This window comes from Plecotus auritus, assembly GCF_963455305.1.
Source record: "Plecotus auritus genome assembly, chromosome: 3".
NCBI classification, from domain to species: Eukaryota; Metazoa; Chordata; class Mammalia; order Chiroptera; family Vespertilionidae; genus Plecotus; species Plecotus auritus.
Genome location: NC_137772.1, coordinates 200,680,513 through 200,699,996, shown reverse-complemented (window position 1 = coordinate 200,699,996; position 19,484 = coordinate 200,680,513). Strand labels below are relative to the sequence as shown.

At 44.2% G+C, this 19,484-nt stretch overlaps 1 protein-coding gene across 4 annotated transcripts in view; it reads right to left on the bottom strand.

Moving 5' to 3' along the window:
• PLBD1 (phospholipase B domain containing 1) overlaps positions 1-19,182 on the bottom strand; it is a 59,432-nt gene extending 40,250 nt beyond the window's left edge. Inside the window, exons 1-3 of one of the 4 annotated variants that reach the window (XM_080662691.1) lie at positions 18,929-19,182; positions 18,526-18,671; positions 9,318-9,537 (exon numbers count right to left, since the gene is read on the bottom strand). In XM_080662691.1, the coding sequence (XP_080518817.1) occupies positions 9,318-9,537; positions 18,526-18,619 (314 nt within the window). In that variant the 5' untranslated portion in view covers positions 18,620-18,671; positions 18,929-19,182. Of the gene's footprint in view, positions 1-9,317; positions 9,538-17,220; positions 17,606-18,162; positions 18,485-18,525 lie in introns of those variants that run through there. The other 3 variants (XM_080662692.1, XM_080662694.1, XM_080662693.1) reach the window with 3 other exon arrangements.
• Positions 19,183-19,484: the final 302 nt, after the last annotated feature.

The window sequence follows — 19,484 nt, the reverse complement described above, 5'->3', positions numbered from 1 at the left end:
AGATATGGGAGGGTAACTGGACTAGAACTACTGACAATTTTCCTTTTCCCTTTTTTTAGCGGAGACTAGATTTTCCAATTCTGACATTCAGAGCAGGGGAAGTGAAACTTCTACCCTGAGATCAGAAGTGGAGGCCTCAAATGATGCTGCTCCATTCAGGGCTCCGAGGAATATGATCCACTTGCAGGCACCTTGGGGTGGGGCCCTTCTCTGATCCCTGGGCCTGGGATCCTACACTTTTTTTTAAAATATGTTGTTATTGATTTCAGAGAGGGAGGGAGAGGGAGAGAAAAATAGAAACATCAATGATGAGAGAGAAGCATTGATTGGCTGCCTCCTGCATGCCCCACACAGGGGCTTGAGCCACAACCCGGTATATGCCCTGACCAGAAATCACGAATGAACCGTGACCTCCTGGTTCATAGGTTGATGCTTAACCACTGAGCAACACTGGCTGGGCTGAAAACACAGGCTTTAAATTCTGACTAAAGCTTGACTCCACTACATCTAGGCTCTGTGACCACAGCAAGATTGCTAATTTCTCCACATTATGAATTCTCATCAATCAGAGCTAACGCTAATATCTATGTCATAGAGGTGTTAGATTTAGTTTCGGCTCCTGTGGTGTGTAAAATCAGTAAATTTCCTCCTAAGTTGGATGAAACTTTGGTAACCTTTACATTTCTCACACAAATTCTTACGTGAGAATCATGAAGACACCTGTTCCCGCACCTTTTCCTGAAACTTTTGCATTATGTTAATACCACATTATTTAGCACTCACTTGTCACCTGCTATCTCCTGTTTTCTAATTGTTCTGACTTCTTGGGTCAGAGACTATATGGTGCTTCTTTAGTCTCTCCCATAGAGATTAATCCATTTGAGTGTGCGTGTGTGTATGTGTGTGTGTATGCATATGCATAAATTCTGCAACTAGATACCCTAGTTTCCAACCCTAGCTCCGCGACTTTCATATCAAAATATGGATATAATAATGATAAATACTTCATAGCATTATTGTGGATTAAATAATTTAACATGTGTAAAATGCTTTGAAAAGTGCCTGGTATATTTTAAATGCTATATAAGTGCTAGGTATCATCATCATCATCATTTTGTGGTTCATGTTAAGTTCCAGATAATTACTAACTGATGGGTCTATTGATATTTTTGAGGGTGAGACTGTGTCTTACTTACCTTTCCTTTGCCCGCAGCCTTGACCTGGAAGCATATTCAGTTTCTAACATAGAAAGGGGCAAGTTGGAAGAGATTCTTGAGCTATTTCTTGGTGGTAGGCCAAACACAAAAAAAGGTACCAACATTGACTACTTTCTCTATTTGTACTATAATTTTGCTTACAGCCTCTTTTAGTCATAGTTTTAGCAACTGTTGTGCCAACATATAAACTTAAAAGGGGTCATCTTTGAAGAATATACTTAGGAACTAACTCTCCCCTACCTTCCTCCCTACCCCCAGAGCCTGGTACAGGTAGTGTAACAACTATTGGTTGTAGTGAATTGGCTCATGCTTACTGGGCAATTCCAAGGTCATTTCAGCAGCCACTTCAGCAGCACAAGAATCAGCCACTTCATTCAAAACCACAGCAGGCCAGGTCCCCACACCCAGTTTATTTTTAATAAAATGAGCCATGATTCCAGAGAGGTTTCATGACTCATTTTATTTTATTTATTTTTTAAATAAATCTTTATTCAGATTATTACAATTATTTCTACTTTTTCCCCCCATAGCTCCCCTCCACCCAGTTCCCACCCCACCTTCTGCCCTTACCTCCCCACCACTGTCCTCATCCATAGGTGTATTATTTTTGTCCAGTCTCTTCATGAACCCCCCATACCCCTTTCCCCCTGAGAATTATCAGTCCACTCCCTTTCTATGCCCCTGATTCTATTATATTCACCAGATTATTCTGTCCCTCAGGTTTTTAATTCACTTGATTTTTAGGTTCACTTGTTGATAGATATGTATTTGTTGTTCATAATTTTTATCTTTACTTTTTTCTTCTTCCTCTTCTTTAAGAATACCTTTCAGCATTTCATATAATACTGGTTTGGTGGTGATGAACTCCTTTAGCTTTTTCTTGTCTGTGAAACTCTTTATCTGCCCTTCAATTCTGAATGATAGCTTTGCTGGGTAGAGTAATCTTGGTTGTAGGTTCTTGCTATTCATCACATTGAAAATTTCTTGCCACTCCCGTCTGGCCTGCATAGTTTCTGTTGAAAAGTCAGCTGACAGTCGTATGGGTGCTCCCTTGTAGGTAACTAACTGTTTTTCTCTTGCTGCTTTTAATATTCTCTCTTTGTCTTTTGCTCTTGGCATTTTAATTATGATGTGTCTTGGTGTGGTCCTCTTTGGATTCCTTTTGTTTGGGGTCCTGTGCGCTTCCTGGACTTGTAAGTCTATTTCTTTCACCAGGTGGGGGAAGTTTTCGGTCATTATTTCTTCAAATAGGTTTTCAGTATCTTGCTCTCTCTCTTCTTCTGGCACCCCCATAATTCTGATGTTGGTACGCTTGAAGTTGTCCCAGAGTCTTCTTACATTATCTTCAACTTTTTGGATTTTTTTTTTGCTTTTTGCTTTTTCGGTTGAGTGTTTTTTGCTTCTTTGTAATTCAATTCTTTGACTTGATTTTTGTGTTCCTCTTGTCTGTTTTTGGGTCTCTGTATAATATTTTTTATTTCAGTCAGTGTATGTTTAATTTCTAGTTGGTCCTTTTTCATATCTTCGAGGGTCTCGTTATATTTATCGGCCTTTTCTAGGATATTCTTAAAAAGCCTTATAACCGTGGTTTTGAATTCTATATCCAGTCATTTGTTTTCCTCCATTTCTTTCGTTTGTGATCTGATTCTTTGACGCCGCATTTTCACTGCTTCCCTGAGTTGGTAAGGTAGATTTGTGTGCTAGATTTTCAATATGGCCCAGTGGGTCTGCCTCCCCAGTTAACCTGAAGTGGACACTCTTGGTGCACCCCTTTGTGGACTGTGTGTACAGCCTTGTTGTAATTAAGTCTTTATTGTTGTTGGTATCACTGGGAAGAATTGACCTCCAGGCCAGTTGGCTGTAGGGATCAGCTGTGTCTATGCTGGGAGAAGTTTGGTGCTGGAGACAGCCTTATAGGATTAGACTTGCCAAACTGCAATAGCCTCTGTGCTCAGCTTGGATGGGGTGGAGTCTCAGTCTTGGCTTCCTGTCAGCCTTGCCCTTGCGCGCACGTGCGTGCCTTCAGACCTCTGCCTTCTTGGCTCCCGAGTCTCCGCCCGAGAGTCCAGACGCCCCCCACAAGAGCGTGGGTCCCCAGGGGCTCGCCTGGAACTGGGGTTCACTGCAGTCAGAACTGGGGCTCAGTGCATTCAGGAGCCTCTGACTCCCTTCCACTAGGGAAAGCCTGTGGCAACCTCCGCAGCCTTTGTGCGCACTGGCGCGCGCGCAGCCTTTCAGTCCTCCCCCTTCCCCGGCTCCCGAGTCTCCGCCCGAGAGTCCCGTCTCCCCCCGTAAGAGCATGGGTCCCCAGGGGCTCGCCCGGAACTGGGGTTCAGTGCAGTCAGAACTGGGGTTCAGTGCCGTCGGGGGCTTCCTTCCCCCTTCCGCCAGAGAAAGTCCGCCAGGCTCTCAGCCGCCCTTCCTCTCTGCGCGCACAAAGACCCTTTCCCATACCTCCAATTCTGTGAGCTTTTCTCTTTCCTTCTAGTTGTAGAATTTTCACTCAGCCAGCTTTCCTGTGGTTCTGGATGGTGTCCGTTTTGTCTTTTAGTTGTAGTTTTGAAATTGTTGTGCGAGGCAGCAGTTTAGGTGTTTACCTATGCCGCCATCTTGGTTTCTCCCCTCATGACTCATTTTATTAAAAATTTTATTAAAAACCAATCTATGACTATTTAGCGGCTTTTACACCATGAATGAAACATCAGAGATTCTGAATTCGGAACTCTTAGGGAACCAGCTGACAGAGTTAAAAACAAAGGAAGAAGCTCCGTTTGTCTGGTCAAGGTTGCTAGACACTGAAATGCATGGAAATATGTAGCTCGCACTTCTGAACCATCTCCAACAAAATTGGAACAGCAACAAGATTCAATTAAACCTAATGAATGTGTAATTAAATAACTGCTGGGGCAGAAGCACTGGCCAGGTGTCTGGGGGTATACAAAGAGGAAAAAGATAGAGACCATGCCCTCAAGGCACTAACAGGTGGTGCGGGGAGAGATGAAGCTCTGATTCATTGGGGATGGAATCAGAAGAAGCTTTGTCAGGAAGATAGGATCTGAGATGGATTTGAGCAATGTTTCAATTGGTGGAGATGCGAGAGGTAGCATCTGGCTCTCAGGAATCATGGTTGGAAGAGTTGCTAGGAAGGGGTTGTGTGAGAGGCAGAAGGGGCTCCACAGCACAGCCAGGAGCCCATCTGGAATGAATGCTTGCATGGTAAGGTTAATAGCTTGCAGGGTGTGACTCCTCAGGAGATGGGCCAGGGTGGGGACAATGGAAGAAGAGAGCATGAGGGGCAAGACAGTGAGAGAAGCCTCTAAAAATATCTAGTGCCTACTCCAAGCTGTGGTCCAGCCAAATCGGCTGCTGCTGCTGCGTAGGATGGGAGAAGTCACAAGAGCAGCACAGGTATATGGCCTTGAGCTACACGAAAAATACAGAGGGCTGGGCCCAGGACCAAATTGCTACCTGGAAGGGTTGTAAAAGTTCAAGGAGACAACAAATTATTGAACACTTCAAAGGAAATGATGGAGGATGTGAGAATATTTCTTTGTGTGTTTTCATTTGGTCTTGCAAGTATGTCATAGGTTGAAAAGAGCAAATTATGTATTTGGGGATGGGTAGACCACTCTCTTTATCTGAATTTCTCAACTGTTCACCCCACAATATCCATCCTCTCATATACTCCCTCCTGCCAAGAATCAGAAGAATCTAAGGAACAGAACCCCATCTTAAATGTGGCCAGGTGGGGAAAAGAGGCAGCCCTACACTCCCACTCTGCTGCCTGAGCAGCTTTCCAAGTTGAGAGGGAAACGAGAAAAGATGGCTCTTCCTTTTGGCCTCTGGCACAACCCCCCTCCCACCCCATCCCCAGTTCAGGCTTAGAAGCCCTTGATCCAAGGCTGTGTCTTGGTATATGGAGTCCATCATGCTTGGCAAAGCACCACAAGTAATAGTCCCCAGCAGTATATTATATGGTTTAAGTTGATAAAATGATACTTGTATATGAAGGTGCTATTACTTTGCAGACAACTGCCCATGTGTAGCTGAAAACAAGCCAGCAAACAGGCATGTCCAGCTTGGTAATGTCTCTGCTCACCTTGAAGCTGCATTGTTAAAAAGTCTGAGAAGTGTGGGAGCAGAGAGGAAAGCAAGACCAACCAGGAAGCTACAGTCATGCAGCTCCATAGACTTCGACTAATATAAAGACGTTAAAAGTCCTGGATTTGGATGAGATTAAAGATGGCGGCGGAGTAAGTGGAACCTACACCGACACTTTCCCAGGACCAAACTGGAAATACTACTAAAATAGACGAAAGCCACCCTGACAAACAGGCCAGCAAACAAACAGAAAGCCTAGCCTGTGACTTGTATTCCGTCTCTACTATTGGTTCTGTGGCTACAGTCACAGCTTCCAGACGGTTGACATTGAAGTTCTTTTGCTTTGCTTCAGAGAATGCTGAGAACCTTTGCTCAGAGGAAGCCACAGTGCCTCTCCCTGCTCAGTCCCCACCATGGGCTGTGCAGCTGGAGTGCTGGCTGCAGGAAGTCCTTGCTGGTACCTTGGGCCTTGGAGTCACAATCCCATGAACCCTTCAGCATCCCCTCTGTCCTGTCTCCCTGCTGGAGCTCTTGTCACTGTGAGCCCAGCTTCTTGACTCCATTTGCATATCTTCTTCCTTCAAAATAAACTCTTGGGCATCAGGATGTATGATAAGCCTTCATCTCCTGGGCCATGTCAGCAGAGGAAGGGAATCTCCCTCTCCCCCCTCTTTCCCAACCCATTGTCAGGTCGACCCATTGCCAAGGGTCTGTTTTAAGCATGCTAGGTCATACCCCACTAGTCTGAGCTTTAAGCTAGGCACAAGGCAGGTCCTTTAAATGCAAGCTGAATGGGAAATGCCCCTACTTATTTGACTTTTTAGTAAAGCACTTAGAATGACAGCCTCTGAAAAGTAGCTTATGGTAAATGCCCTTCTAAAGAGAGTTTTGATTGTAATTCTTCCTCTGCTTCTTTCTCTTTTTCCTTCCTTCCTTCCTTCCTTCCTTCCTTCCTTCCTTCCTTCCTTCCTTCCTTCCTTCCTTCCTCCCTCCCTCCCTCCTTCCCTTCCTCCCTCCCTGCCTTCCTTTGTCTTCCTCTACTTTCTTTTTCTCTTTTTCTACCTCCTTCAAATATGCAAATACTGACTTCTCTCTTCCTTCCAGCCCCTTCAGTTCTTTATCATGCATCTTCCTGCTCACCAGCATCTCTTGTTCAATGAGATACATCAGAATCTTTACAGAGCATTAACCCCTCAGACTCTTGGTACCACACATATGAGAAACCCGTGCTTAAGCAGGTAGGGAGAATTACCAGTCATAAATATAATACAAAGATGAATAGAGAGGTTGTCTTTCATATTCAAGGAACCGCTGAGCACTCTTAAGCTTGAAATAGTGGTCAATGACCTTCGAATGGGCTTCTATCCAAAGCCTTCCACAGTACAGCCCCCATTTGCCTTTTAACCCTGTTGCCCTCTGCTGGCTCAATTGGAGCCTCTACTTCTCACCCATTGTAAATGCAATGTATGCATTTCAGACTCAGTGCCTTTTTTCAGTACTCTGTTCTGTTACTTTCTGCCCAGATGATTTCTTCTTTCTTCTCAACCAAGCCAAATGGTTTTCATCTATCAAGCGCCAGACCTACAACTCACTCCTTCCACAAAGCCTTCTTTGACTGCTCTGTCCCACTGGGTGCCTTCCTCTCGGACTCCGATGGTTTTGGATTAAAGCACTCTTTTCAGGTTGTTCTGTGCAGCAGAAATGCTGCCAAGAGTTTCCCAACTCTTCCTTAAGGACCAGCATTGACTGAGATTGCTAGGCTGGTCTCTCCCTCACTCCTGATCACGCCCCCACGGGCTGCTGCTACTGGTGGGAAGGGAAGGCTGACTCTTGTCAGATCCTCAAAATGGACCACAGCATGCAGGGAGTTGTTTATTTGTTTTAATCTTAAAAGACTGGCTTATACACATGGAATTGTTTTGGAAAAGACATGGCAAAAGGCAAAGCAAGCATTAAAAACAGTTACTGAATAGTAGCTAAGTGGTTTTTTTAAGAAATAAAATTTAAGTAACTTTTACTCTAAAATAAAAGTATTCAAAAAGTTATTCATAAAATGGCTTCTTTTCCTATGGATGTTCCTGGCAAATGGGTAAAGGTGATCAAGGATAAATCAACACTTTATATTAAGAATAAGGGTGAAATCATAAGGTCACCCCCAAAAGTGAAATGTTAAAGCATGTTTTCCCTGAAATGTAAGAGTATCAGAAGTGCCACCTTTGTCAGAACCTTTTTGGTCACACTCCTGAGCTCTCTAGTAGGGACCCCAACATCCAAGGCAGACATGCTTATCCTCACAAGCCTCAGAGTCTTCACAGAGCAGTAACCCCTCAGACTCTTGGTACATACGAGAAACCCATCCTTGAACAGCTGCTGCCTTCAAATTGAATAGTTAAAAATTGTTTCGCTTACCAACCCATTATGTCTATCACTCATGAGTTCATCTAATATGTTTATATTCACACAACTTCAGTCCAAATTATTTCTCCAAAATTGCAACTCAATTTAAACAATGCAAGCAAACGAGTGGATACACGTGAGTAAAGATTTGAAGTGAAATGTGAAAAGTTCAGATTCATACATGTATAACACAGTCTTAAACATGTTTTAAAAATCTTACCCAGTTTATACATTTTTATACATCTCTGAGTAGTATCCTATATGAAGGAGACTCCAATGGCAGGGTAACAAAAATTTGGTATAGAAATGAAAACAGGAATTTCTACTTTAAATTATAAAAGAGCAGCCAGAACCCAATAACTAGTCAGTTGACATTTGATATAATCTCCAGAATGCAGAAACAGATTAGGATCATCATTGCACTTACTATGACTAAGGCGGTAACAGTGCAAAATAAGGTTTGGTTAAGCTGCACTCAACAATCTAGGTCACAGAGAATAAAAAAAGAAAGCCAACTCATCAAGACTCTTTATATCAAAGAAAGAATAAAGCTTGATTAAATAGGTTACAACTTTCTTTTCCTTAAAGAGCTTTTCTCTAAAAAGGACGGGTTCCAATTACATTATCATTAACTACATTTTTGTTGTTTTTATAAGACAAAGGAAGGACACAAGAATCAAGTAACAATAGAACTGGAAGGAACATTTATGTTAGACATTAAAATTTCAATTTAAAATCTCAACGTATTTAAAAGTATTGTTCTAAAACTGTTGAAAGTAAATGCTATTATAACTTTTAAATTTTTATTTACTGATTTAAGAGAGAGAGGAAGGGAGAGAGAGAGGGAGCGCGAAAGAGAAACATTGATTTGTTGTTTCACTTTTTATGCATTCATTGGTTGATTTTTAAAAAGATATATTTTTATTGATTTCAGAGAAGAAGGGAGAGGGAGAGAGAGATAGAAACATCAATAATGAGGAAGAATCATTGATCGGCTGCCTCCTGCATGTCCCCTATTGGGGATGGAGCCTGCAACCTGGGCATGTGCCCTAACCGGGAATCGAACCCATGACTTTCTGGTTCATAAGTCGACACTCAACCACTGAGCCACACCAGCCAGGCCATTGGTTGATTCTTGTATGTGCCCTGACTGGGGATCGAACCCACAACCTTGGTGTATCGGGATGATGCTCTGACAAGCTGAGCTACCTAGCCAGGGCAAATGCTGTTACATTTTATTTATAATTAATCTTCTCTGTTTTGTGATTCTCGAAGATTCTCTCCACTTCTTACTTGCTTTCTACTGGACAATAAATAACTAGTAAGATGAGATGGCTTAGCTGTCTCTTAATATAGTTTTAGGAGAAGGAAAGGTTTAAAAAGGTAAGAGCCATGAGGTTTGACTAGTGCCATAATTGGGGGCTTTGATCCTTATCGGCAGGTACTGATTATAGGTACAAATGTAATTCTGATAACGTCTCTGTCACATGAGAAGGACCTCAGCTATTAATGTACAAATGCCTGGAAGCAAAGGCTACACTGTTGGACAAAGCCCGAGACAGAGGTGGCCTGATAGTTCTCCACCAGGACTGTGGTACTTACGAGGCAGTGAGGTAGCCCTCCAAAAAGCCGGCCACAAACATGATGACCTCGTTGCTCAGGGACTGCGAACCATACCCTGCTCTGATCTCTAGGATGCCCCAGCCTGTGGTATTCACAGAATTATTATAAAAGCCATAGGCATCTCCGTTCTTGTCCAGTATGTCTCTGATCTCCACTGTCTTTTCAGTAGGCATCCAGTATGCAGTTGCATAGTTGACTCCTTGAAAAACAGAAAAGGGAATAATGATAGGATGCCATTCAACTGATTTACCGATGCATTATTTTTTCTGTAATTCCAACACATTTGCTTTCTAAAGAATTCCATTCCATCAAAATTGGGAAATCTGCCACTATAGCTTGACTTTGTTGCAAATGGGAGAAAAAACCAGAGCCTTGATCAAGGGGGGAGAGCCCGTAGCAGAAAGTATAAGTTAAAGGTAGGGGCATGGTTTGAACATCATAGAGGTGGGTCTAAGAGCTCCATCCTTAGAGATAGGATTCTGGGCAATGCCAGAGCTGGAACCCTTGCCCACCTCTTCATTCAGCCAAAGATAGGGCTCATGTCCCTGCTCAGCAAGGCCTTCCAATTCCCCTCTGCAGTTGGGCCAAAGCATTCATATTCTCTGGCTCCTTATTCTATTTCTCCTGCTTAATTATTACACATGATATTAAATTCCTATTTTGCAGAAAAAATTAAAGTTATCACCTGTGACCCCCTCAAATTCTTGATAATTTTGTGAATTCATCTTCACAAAGCATGTATTCATGTCTCTCTTCTTCTTCACTTCAATCCCTCTACCCAGGCATGCTCTGGATTCCACCCCTCTCACTTAGGAACTTTGTTTCATCCTAAATCTTCTTGCTCCTGTTCCCTGAAGTTCTCTCTCTGCAGTGGCTCCTCTCTGTTCAGTAAATTAACGTGTTCCACTGTCTCAGATCAAAGCAAACCAATCACAGAAGCTCTCTGTAGAGATCCTGTGAGCAGCTTTGGCTACTGCTAGAATCTCTCCCTTCATAAAATTATTACACATTTTATAGAGCATGCTGTATCTGGGACTCTGCTAGGTGCTGGTGACACAGTTGTGACAATGACCGGCTCACTTCCAGGCCACATCCAGTTCACTTCCTCATTTTCTTCACTCAGGCCTGTGGCAGGCTGGGACCCACCCCCACCATGCCACTGGCTGGGTCACAAATGAAATCCTTGACTCCCAACGTCACACAAATGCCTGAAAGTGTTTGACCCTGGTGACCACTCATTTTTAAAACTCTTTCCTCCCATGTGTCTGGGACAACACTCTGTTCTGAATCTCCTCCTCCTTTGACTGTCTTGTAGACCTAACAGCACACTTGATAACACTGTCTGGATGATTCTATATGCATTAGGAATTTATATTATTCAAAATGAAACTCATATTTTCTCCCAACCCATCTTCTGCTATTTCCGTGATTTCTCAGCCTGAAACCCCAGTCCATGCAGGCCTCCGCTCTCTCTCACACATAACTCATGTTTAAGTAAAACCTCCTAAAGATCTCTCCCTCCAGTCTTCAGCTCTACATTTCTTTGCTACTTTAATATCACAACTAGCCTTAACTTCTCTTCTGCCAGAGTGACCTTTCTGAAACACAAGACTGATTTGATTATCTGACTACCCAAAATCTTCAATGGCTTTTATTTCCTAGAAATAAAATTCTTCAGCTCATACTATCTGCCTTCATGATCTGGATTCTGCCTACCTATCCAGCTTCATCCACCACCCCAGGCATTTTGTGATCTGGAAACCATTACATACAACGCTCCAACCTGCCAGGTGCTGTTCCAACACCTGTGACTTTGCATATGCTGTTTCCTTTGCCTGAGAGTGTCTGTCTTGTTAACCACCGAGCAATCTCAAAATTGCGACTTAAGACTCAGAAAACAGCACCCCCTCTGAAGGGGCTGACTTGCTCTACAAGCTCAATATACCTGTGTATACAGTTTAGGTCTTATCCCTTTGTACCGTAGCTTACATGTCTGCCCCTGTTCACAGCCTATGAACTCTGTGGCCCAAAATTGTTTCCTCAGCATTAGGAATAGTGCCTGGCCCATAGCAGATACTCAATAAATATTTGTGAAAGGAAGAGAGACTTAGGTAGAGAGAGAAAAAAACCCACAGAAAAAAAGAAATGGTATATAATGCATTCATTTCTCTGCCTAAGAAACCATTGCATAGCTGCTCAGGTTAAAACAAACTTTATATTCAGGCCATCAGAGAGATGGGAGGAGGTCAGAATGACTCAGGTTGTAGGTTGAAAATCAGTGGATGAATGTTGTATCATTCACTGAGAAAGGGAGCAGATGGACAAAAGGACTAGGAAGAAATACAGGTTTAGTTTTGGACATACTAAGTTTTTAGTGGTTAAGATACTTGAAATTCTAGCTCAGATTTTATATATATGTAATGTTTAGCTTAGATTTTATATATATGTAATGTTATCTGTTGTCAACATTCAAACCTGACTCAACATTTTGCTTTTTGATGTAACGTTATCTGCCTAATAAGCACTGAAAGTACAATCTTAATCCTAAAGCATCATGACCACAATGGTGGACTTTCTTTAAAAATGGTTAAGGGGATGTAATGACATTGACTATCAGAGGTAGGTGCAGACTACTTTGTCAACAGACTCCCAGTGCCAAACAAATAGTCTAATCCTATCTAATAAAGAGGGAATATGATAATTGACCCTCACACTGTCCCAAAGATGGCGGCACCCACAGCCAATAAGGAGGGAATATGCTAACTGACTGCCACACCCTCAAAGATGGCGACACCCAGTCCCCTCAACCCAGCCAGGGCAGCAGGCACGCGGCAAGGCTGGGCCCAGGGGGCCCGGCCTTGCTGCGCGCCTGCCTCTGGAGTCCCCCAGTCCCCTCAGCCCCCCAGCCACCCAGGGCTGGCCCGAGGCTCAGGCAAGCCTCAGATGGCAGCTGTCCAGCTGCACAGGGCCAGCCCAAGGTGTAGGCAAGCCTCAGATGGCGGCTGCCCAGCCGCCCAGGGCTGGCCTGAGGTGCAGGCAAGCCTTGGATGGCAGCTGCCCAGCCACCCAGGGCCACCCGAGGCTCAGGTAACCAGGGCCAGCTGAGGCTTGTGCTGCTGGCAGTGGCAGCAGCAGAGGTGTGATGGGGCGCTGCCTTCCCCTGATTGCCAGGTCACCTCCCACCCCTGAGGGCTCCCAGACTGTGAAGAGGGGGCAGGTCAGGCTGAGGGACCCCGCCTTCAGTGCATGAATTTTCATGCACTGGGCCTCTAGTTGTTAATAAAGCCATAAATTGGCCACAACTTGACAACTGTGGGCAATATCCATAGAAACTTCCTTTCTCCTCCCAAGTACAATAAATAAATATGCTTTCCAAATTGATTTTGGGCCACAAAGGCCATAGCCTCAGCCCTTCCTCAGCCTTTCTCACACATTCTCTTGCACCCTCACCTCCAGTGAGTCTGGTAGGGAAATGAGAAAGCATGGCTGACTAAATAAAAAGCAGCCACAATTCGCTGCAGCAGGGGTGCGGTCATAAACAGGAACTATAAAAAAAGGAAGGTAAGATGTGTCAGTTTCTTCTCTTTCATTTCTGCCCACATAGCATGGTTTTAGCTTTATTCCATTCCCCAAAATGTTGGCATTTTTCATCCAGCATCCTGGCCTTCCTTTCCTTTCACCTTCCATTCCAGCGGCTCCTTTTGTTATACACTTGGCTTGCTCTCAATCTAAGCACTCAAGGGCCATGGTTTCATTGTTACTGGTACTTCCTAATTTCCTATTTCCTGACCACAAGTAATAAACTTCTGCAAATCTCTGTGTGTTGTTGTTTTTTTTTTGTTGTTGTTGTTTTGACACTAGTGTGTCCCCATGCATGAGAAAACCCTTACCAGTCCTCATGAGAATTCAACGATAAAAATTTACTGCTAACAAGCTAAGCAATTTAGCAGATGCTTTGAGAATTAAGCCAATATCTGAGTTTCTTGACTCACTCCTAATTGGTGTCCTCCATTCCTCAATGTTTTCTCCATGTAACATCTCTTTCTGGTTTTTTGAGTACCATGCTATTTTTTTTTTATTTTCTTAAATCCTTTAATAACGTTTAAGCCATTATAGTTATTTATTTGCTTCTTCTTATTATTAAAAATATATCTTTATTGATTTCAGAGAGGAAGGGAGAGGGAGAGAGAGATAGAAACATCAATGATGAGAGAGAATCATTGATTGGCTGCTTCCTGCACGCCCTCTCCTGGGAACTGAGCCCGCAACCTGGGCACATGCCCTTGACCAGATTGGAATCCAGGACCCTTCAGTCCATAGGCAGAAGCTCTATCCATTGAGTCAAACCAGCTAGGGCAAATTCTTGATTTCTAATTGTGAATTAGAATTTTGGTATCTTAGGTTTGCAAATGTTGATTTGCATAACTTGATACTTCCTTACGTTGGTATTGTAATTGCACTTGCAATGCTGACAAATTTCAGAGCAAGCTGTGACTTTCAAACAAGAGACATTCACAATTTTCCATTGGAAGCTTATAACATATCTGTGGTTTGTTCTGACAGTTTCAAGGTTTAGACTAAAGTTTCCACATAATTTCACTACCTCTATTAGTTTCACTTTTTTACCACATTAAGTAAATTTCTATTTTTCAGTAGTACAAATAAGGCAGAATAGTAAAAAGTAGGAAAATTCCTTGGCCAGTAGAATGGGGAAACTGAGATAGATAGCTGATTCCCATCCCACACCTTGACCCACCGGCCTCCTACTCCACTGTACCACCACTCCTTTAAGCTTAGCCCTTAGAACAATGAGGTTCTGATCAGCATCAAACAATCTTAGGAACAAAGCCTCCGGTCTGTTGACCAAAGAGACAGTGTTTTTGTCAAACTAGAGGTGACATCTAGGCCTCAGCTGTGTTTCAGCTCCTGGCCCAGAAAAGCAGCAAAACCAGACAAAGTCATGGCTTGGCTGACATCAGGACCAGATGCAATGAATAATGACCCCCTACCCTAGTGCCTATCAATCAGTAGAGAGCACCACCCTAAAAGGACACACCTGGAAAGCTGATGAATATTCTATTGAGAATCTCCCCTGAGACCTTACTGCACACCGAGGCTCTGTAGAGAAGAAAAATAATTTTCCCTCTTCTGGGTTCTTGACTGAGCCATTCAGGAAATAATCTTTATGCCAGATTAGAAAGAGAAAAACAAAAATCTAATAACATGTAAAACTCCTAGATATATGAGACCCAGAAAAACTGAGTAATTCACAAAAATGGCTAAAGCAACAACCTTAACTATCATCTTCAGAGGAAGACAAAAGATCATATTGGAGTGGGGGATTTCATTAAGGGAAGTTACTAGGAAAAGCACAGTATAACAAGGGTAAGGTTGTTATGCAGATTTAAGTTGTTGCCTGATGCACTGATGAGAATTTCTAGAGATAAGGTCATCCCCCTCTTCCTGGTCCAGTGAGGGAGACACCTTTACAAAAGGAGATTTTAGAAAGGGTAACTTATTTGTTTTTCAGACTTCTCCTATTTTCTTCCTTCCTTCCTTCCTTCCTCTTTCTTTCTTTCTTTCTTTCTTTCTTTCTTTCTTTCTTTCTTTCTTCCTTCCTTCCTTCCTTCCTTCCTTCCTTCCTTCCTTCCTTCCTTCTTTCCTTCCTTCCTTCCTTCTTTCCTTCCTTCCTTCTTTCTTTCTTTCTTTCTTTCTTTCTTTCTTTCTTTCTTTCTTTCTTTCTTTCTTTCTTTCTTTCTTCATCCAGCTTTCTTTTTTTGCTTTGAAATATATATTTGTCTTTTTAATTTATTTTTCTATCACCATTTATCCCCTCCATGCCCTCTTCTGCCTCCACCCAACCCCTCCCCACTGTTTCTTTACCACACTGTTGTCCATGTCCATGAGTTCTCTGTCTACTGTTTCTTAAATTAACCAACCTAAAATAATCCTATGCTGAATAGACATGTTTGGGGGTGACAAATTCTGTGCCCCTACAACTCCTGGGCTACAGACCTGTACAGCATGTTACTGTGCTGCATACTGTAGGCAATTATAATCTGCGTGATGCATTGCACTATAAGTTACAATGGCTATGATATCACTAGGCAATAGGACTTTTTCATCTCCATTACAATCTTACGGGATCACCATTGTCTATGTGGTATACTAAAATGTCATTATGTGGCATATGACTGTATATAACCCCTACTGTATATAGCAGGCACTGTTCCTGGCAACCTCTTTAAGAGACATCCTATATAATAAAAGGCTAATATGCAAATTGTCCCCTCGACTGGTAGTTCAACTGGGAGTTCGACCAGGGGCCTTCCGGCCCTGCCCCTAGGCTGGCCCTGCCCCCACTCCCATTCAGCCCCCCCCATCCCCTGATCAGGGTGGGCCAGCCGGACCCCACCCATGCACAAATTAGTGCACTGGGCCTCTAGTACCCATTTATAATACCCATTTTACAGATGAGAAAATAGAGGCATAGAGGATTAGATAATTTACTTAAGGTCGCACAGTAAGTATTGGTGCCAGGATTCAAACATGGGCATCCGGCTCCATGGTTTCTGTTTGTGGAGTTCAATACTACCTCTCTAACACTATAGAGTTACTTTTAAAAAATGAATAACAGCCATAGACTGAACATATGGAGCAGCCACTGTAAGTGAATTTGAAATAAGAATGCCTTCAGAGTTAAAGGAGCAATTGAGATTGGTCTCAACCAAAGGTCTGCTAAGTCACCTTAAGGAGACTGAAAGACTCACAGGACAGTAAACTCCTTGACAGCCACATAAAGGTATTACCTATCTAGAGAGGCAATCTGTTAGTCTTGGGTGGACACTGGTGAGCCATGGAAGCCTGGAAAAGGCAGTGCCCACAGTCCGGAGCTAGCATGCCAGGCGAGCACTGCCAGTGGAGGAGCTGATGAAAGTGTCGAGTCCTACTAGGAGGCAGACGAATCAGACCTCCATCTTTGAATCCCTCATATTATCTGCCCCATGCAGTTTGAGTATAAGAACATGCCTGGAGCAGACTATGCAAATATCCTATCTGCTAAAAATTAACAACTGGTATTTTAGTGAGTAGACTTGTGCGTTTATCAGGGTGAAATCAGTTTCCTTGTATCCGATAAGCTCTGGAGCACTGGAAAGAATGAATTTCTGGAGTCTAGCCCTGCAAGTACGAGGGCCAGATTTGGAACCAGTTTTACCAAGGCTCATGCCATCTTACAAGTCTCTTGGCAACCAACCCATCCATTTCCCTAGTGACAGCCTAACTTCACTATACAAACAGCTTAGAAAAATTATCCAAGACATTAAAAACAAATACGGAGCATTTCAGTCTGGAAAGATAAAGCCAACACTATTATACATCTAAAATCTGTAATAGTTTGAGAGAGAGAGCTAGAATAAACGTGCAATTGTTTGCCAATTTGTGGAAGAATGAAAGTACAAAGTAGTTTTAAAAATTAAAGAGGTTGTTTGTGGATAAATAGGTGCATCTTAGTGGATATAAAATCCACGGGGATAAAAATGCATTCCTTTGAGTGTTTATTGTGAACTCACTAAATTCAAAGTACTGAGCAGGGCACTTCAGAGAAAACATGAAAAGCAAGTGGTGGCAAAGACCTGTTCTCTGTCCTCAGTTGCTGGAATCTAGAAGGTAAGACAAAGCACTAAAAACCTGCCTTGGAAAACTGGTGAAGAGGGGTGAAACAAAGGACATGAAGATCACATCTTTTGAAACAGTCAGCGTGGCCGTCACCAGCTGTCCTGCGACGCCATGTTAAGAAGTCTGTCGGTACTGCCGGGCACAGGGCTGGCAGGATGACTAGTAGCCGAAATGCCCTCACTTTCCACCTTGACTCCCAACCCACCTGGCATGGAGTCAGCTATCATTTGGGGAACTCAGTTTAAGAAGCAGTTGCTTTCCAGGCGATAACTTCTTGAATAAACAGTGTCCCATCTTCAGAGAAAAACAATGTCTCCTCCTCACTCCTCAGGCTGTCCCGCCTCCCATCTACAGAAATATTTAAAACAATCCTAACAATCCAAAAGGACAGAAAAAACAGAAAAGTTTCAGCCAGTGTCCAAGGCACAAAAACCCTTTCCACATCCGGGGCACTCTCTCTAGCCTGTCCCCCCTGGTACCTGTGAATGAACAGTCTCCCTGTGCTAATAGGTGATGCCCACGGGAGCTCCACAGTCCTGGGAAAGAGCAGAATGTGGAGGTAAATCTAGTCAGGAGCCTGGGGGTGCGTCACTTCCGATCTCAGAAGCCCGGGCAGCTTAACAGACTGGGAAAACCTAATAGTAATAAGTGGGCAAGTTGTGAAAACCAAGGTCTTGATATCGGATGGAAGGCAATGTAACAAGAATCAGTACACTCATTTGGGAAGGGGTATGCACTCCTAAACTCCACCCTCTTCTTACCCAAGGTCGGCGCAGAAAAGAGATTATGAAATAAAGCAAAATAAATCCTCTATATTACTTTTGAAGTCTTTCAAGTAGTTAATATTGATCTTATTCACTGGGAGTGAAAGGGACAAATCCAAGGTTTTTTTTTTTTTTGCTTGTTTTTTTCGCAAAGGGTACAGATAATTGCCAATATCTGTAGGGGATAAAACCTGTTTTACTAAGAGGGGAGTAGTTAAGTTTAGCGTTTCAGCTCTGCCTTCGGAGGCTGTGTATCTTTATGCAAATTACGGAATTTCTCTTAATTTCAATTTGTCTCATCTGTAGAATGGCGATAATAATCCTATTTTGATTATTGACAATTAAGGAGGGAGGGGCGGGGGAAAGACAGCCCGGAATCATACCTCTCTGATGTGAATAAATATATTTAGATGTCCTTTGGCTGGCGCTTGGAGGACCAGCCGGACTCAGCAAGCCCAGTCGTGCAGGAGTGAACCGATTTGTCTGCCAAGAACTCTGGCCAACACTTTTTAAGTTCGCAGGAGCACACACCCTTGTGCTTCTCCGGGGCCGGCCCGGAGCCACACAGCGCTGGAGCGGGCCCTGTCAGTCCCCCGCAGAGGCGCAGTCCTTGGTTCCCACCCAGAACCCGACACCCGCGGGAAGTAAAGTTGGCGGGACCCCGGGCTCGGCTGGAGCGCACGGCGGCGCTGGCTGAGCGCGCGCTGCGGGCAACGGGGGCCTCTCCCGGGGCGCGCGTGGCTCACCTGCCAGGCTGGGCGGCACTGCGGCGGCCAACAGCAGCAGCAGCAGCAGTAGCAGTGGCGGCGGGGCCGACGGCGCGGGCAGCCGGAGGGACATCGCTCTGCGGCCGCGACCTCGGCTTGGCTGGACGAGGCGGCGGCAGTGGCAGCTGTTGGAAGAGCGGCTCGTGAGCCGGCAGCGTGGCGCCCGTCTCAGAGTTGGAGCGTCCTTAACTTTCCTCTTTCATTAGTTCTGCTGGTTTGGGGCTTTTGAGGGCGAGGAAGCCTCACGTGGCCTTGGGAACAACCTTCGCCCTTGGGTGCCCTCGTCTGGGAAAGGCGGGTCCTTCCAGACCCTCTAGCGCCCAGTGGGCCGGGCTGGGAAAGTTCCCCAGCTGCACTTCTGTGATCTGGCAACGTTACGCACCACTTTCTCTGCACTCGTCGGCAGTTTTGCAGCTGCAGCACCAGGTTTGTACAAACCAGTTCAGGTCAACCCCGCTAGCCTCCGTCTCCAGGGCCGGCCACTCCTCTGCAGCAGCGGGAAGAGGCACCCTGAGCAATGGGGAAATGCATGCCCCTGCCTACGCGCAGCTGGGATTCTTGGCCATTCCGGACTGGTCTTCACAGGTCCAGTATCCCTCCGGGATTAGCGCCCCTCCAGCCCAGGCTGTTTAACCCAAATCCATCTGGTGCAGCTCAAGACTTTTGATCCTTTGCTTTCTCTTCATTGGCTGGAGCCACCACTGGAGAGTGATCCGGGCAGGGCTGTGAAGTCCCCATTTCGGTGCAGAGTCCGTTGCAAGTGACATTGTGAAGTAGGCAAAACTATGCCTTTGAGTGACATTGTGAAGTTGGCAGAGGGTGCCCTAGGTGACATTGTGAAGTAGGCAAAAGGTATTTTATTCATTCAATAAGCATTTATTGAGCCCATCTTGTGGGTCAGGCACCAGTGGTTTTATAACAAGAGCATGCCCTACCAC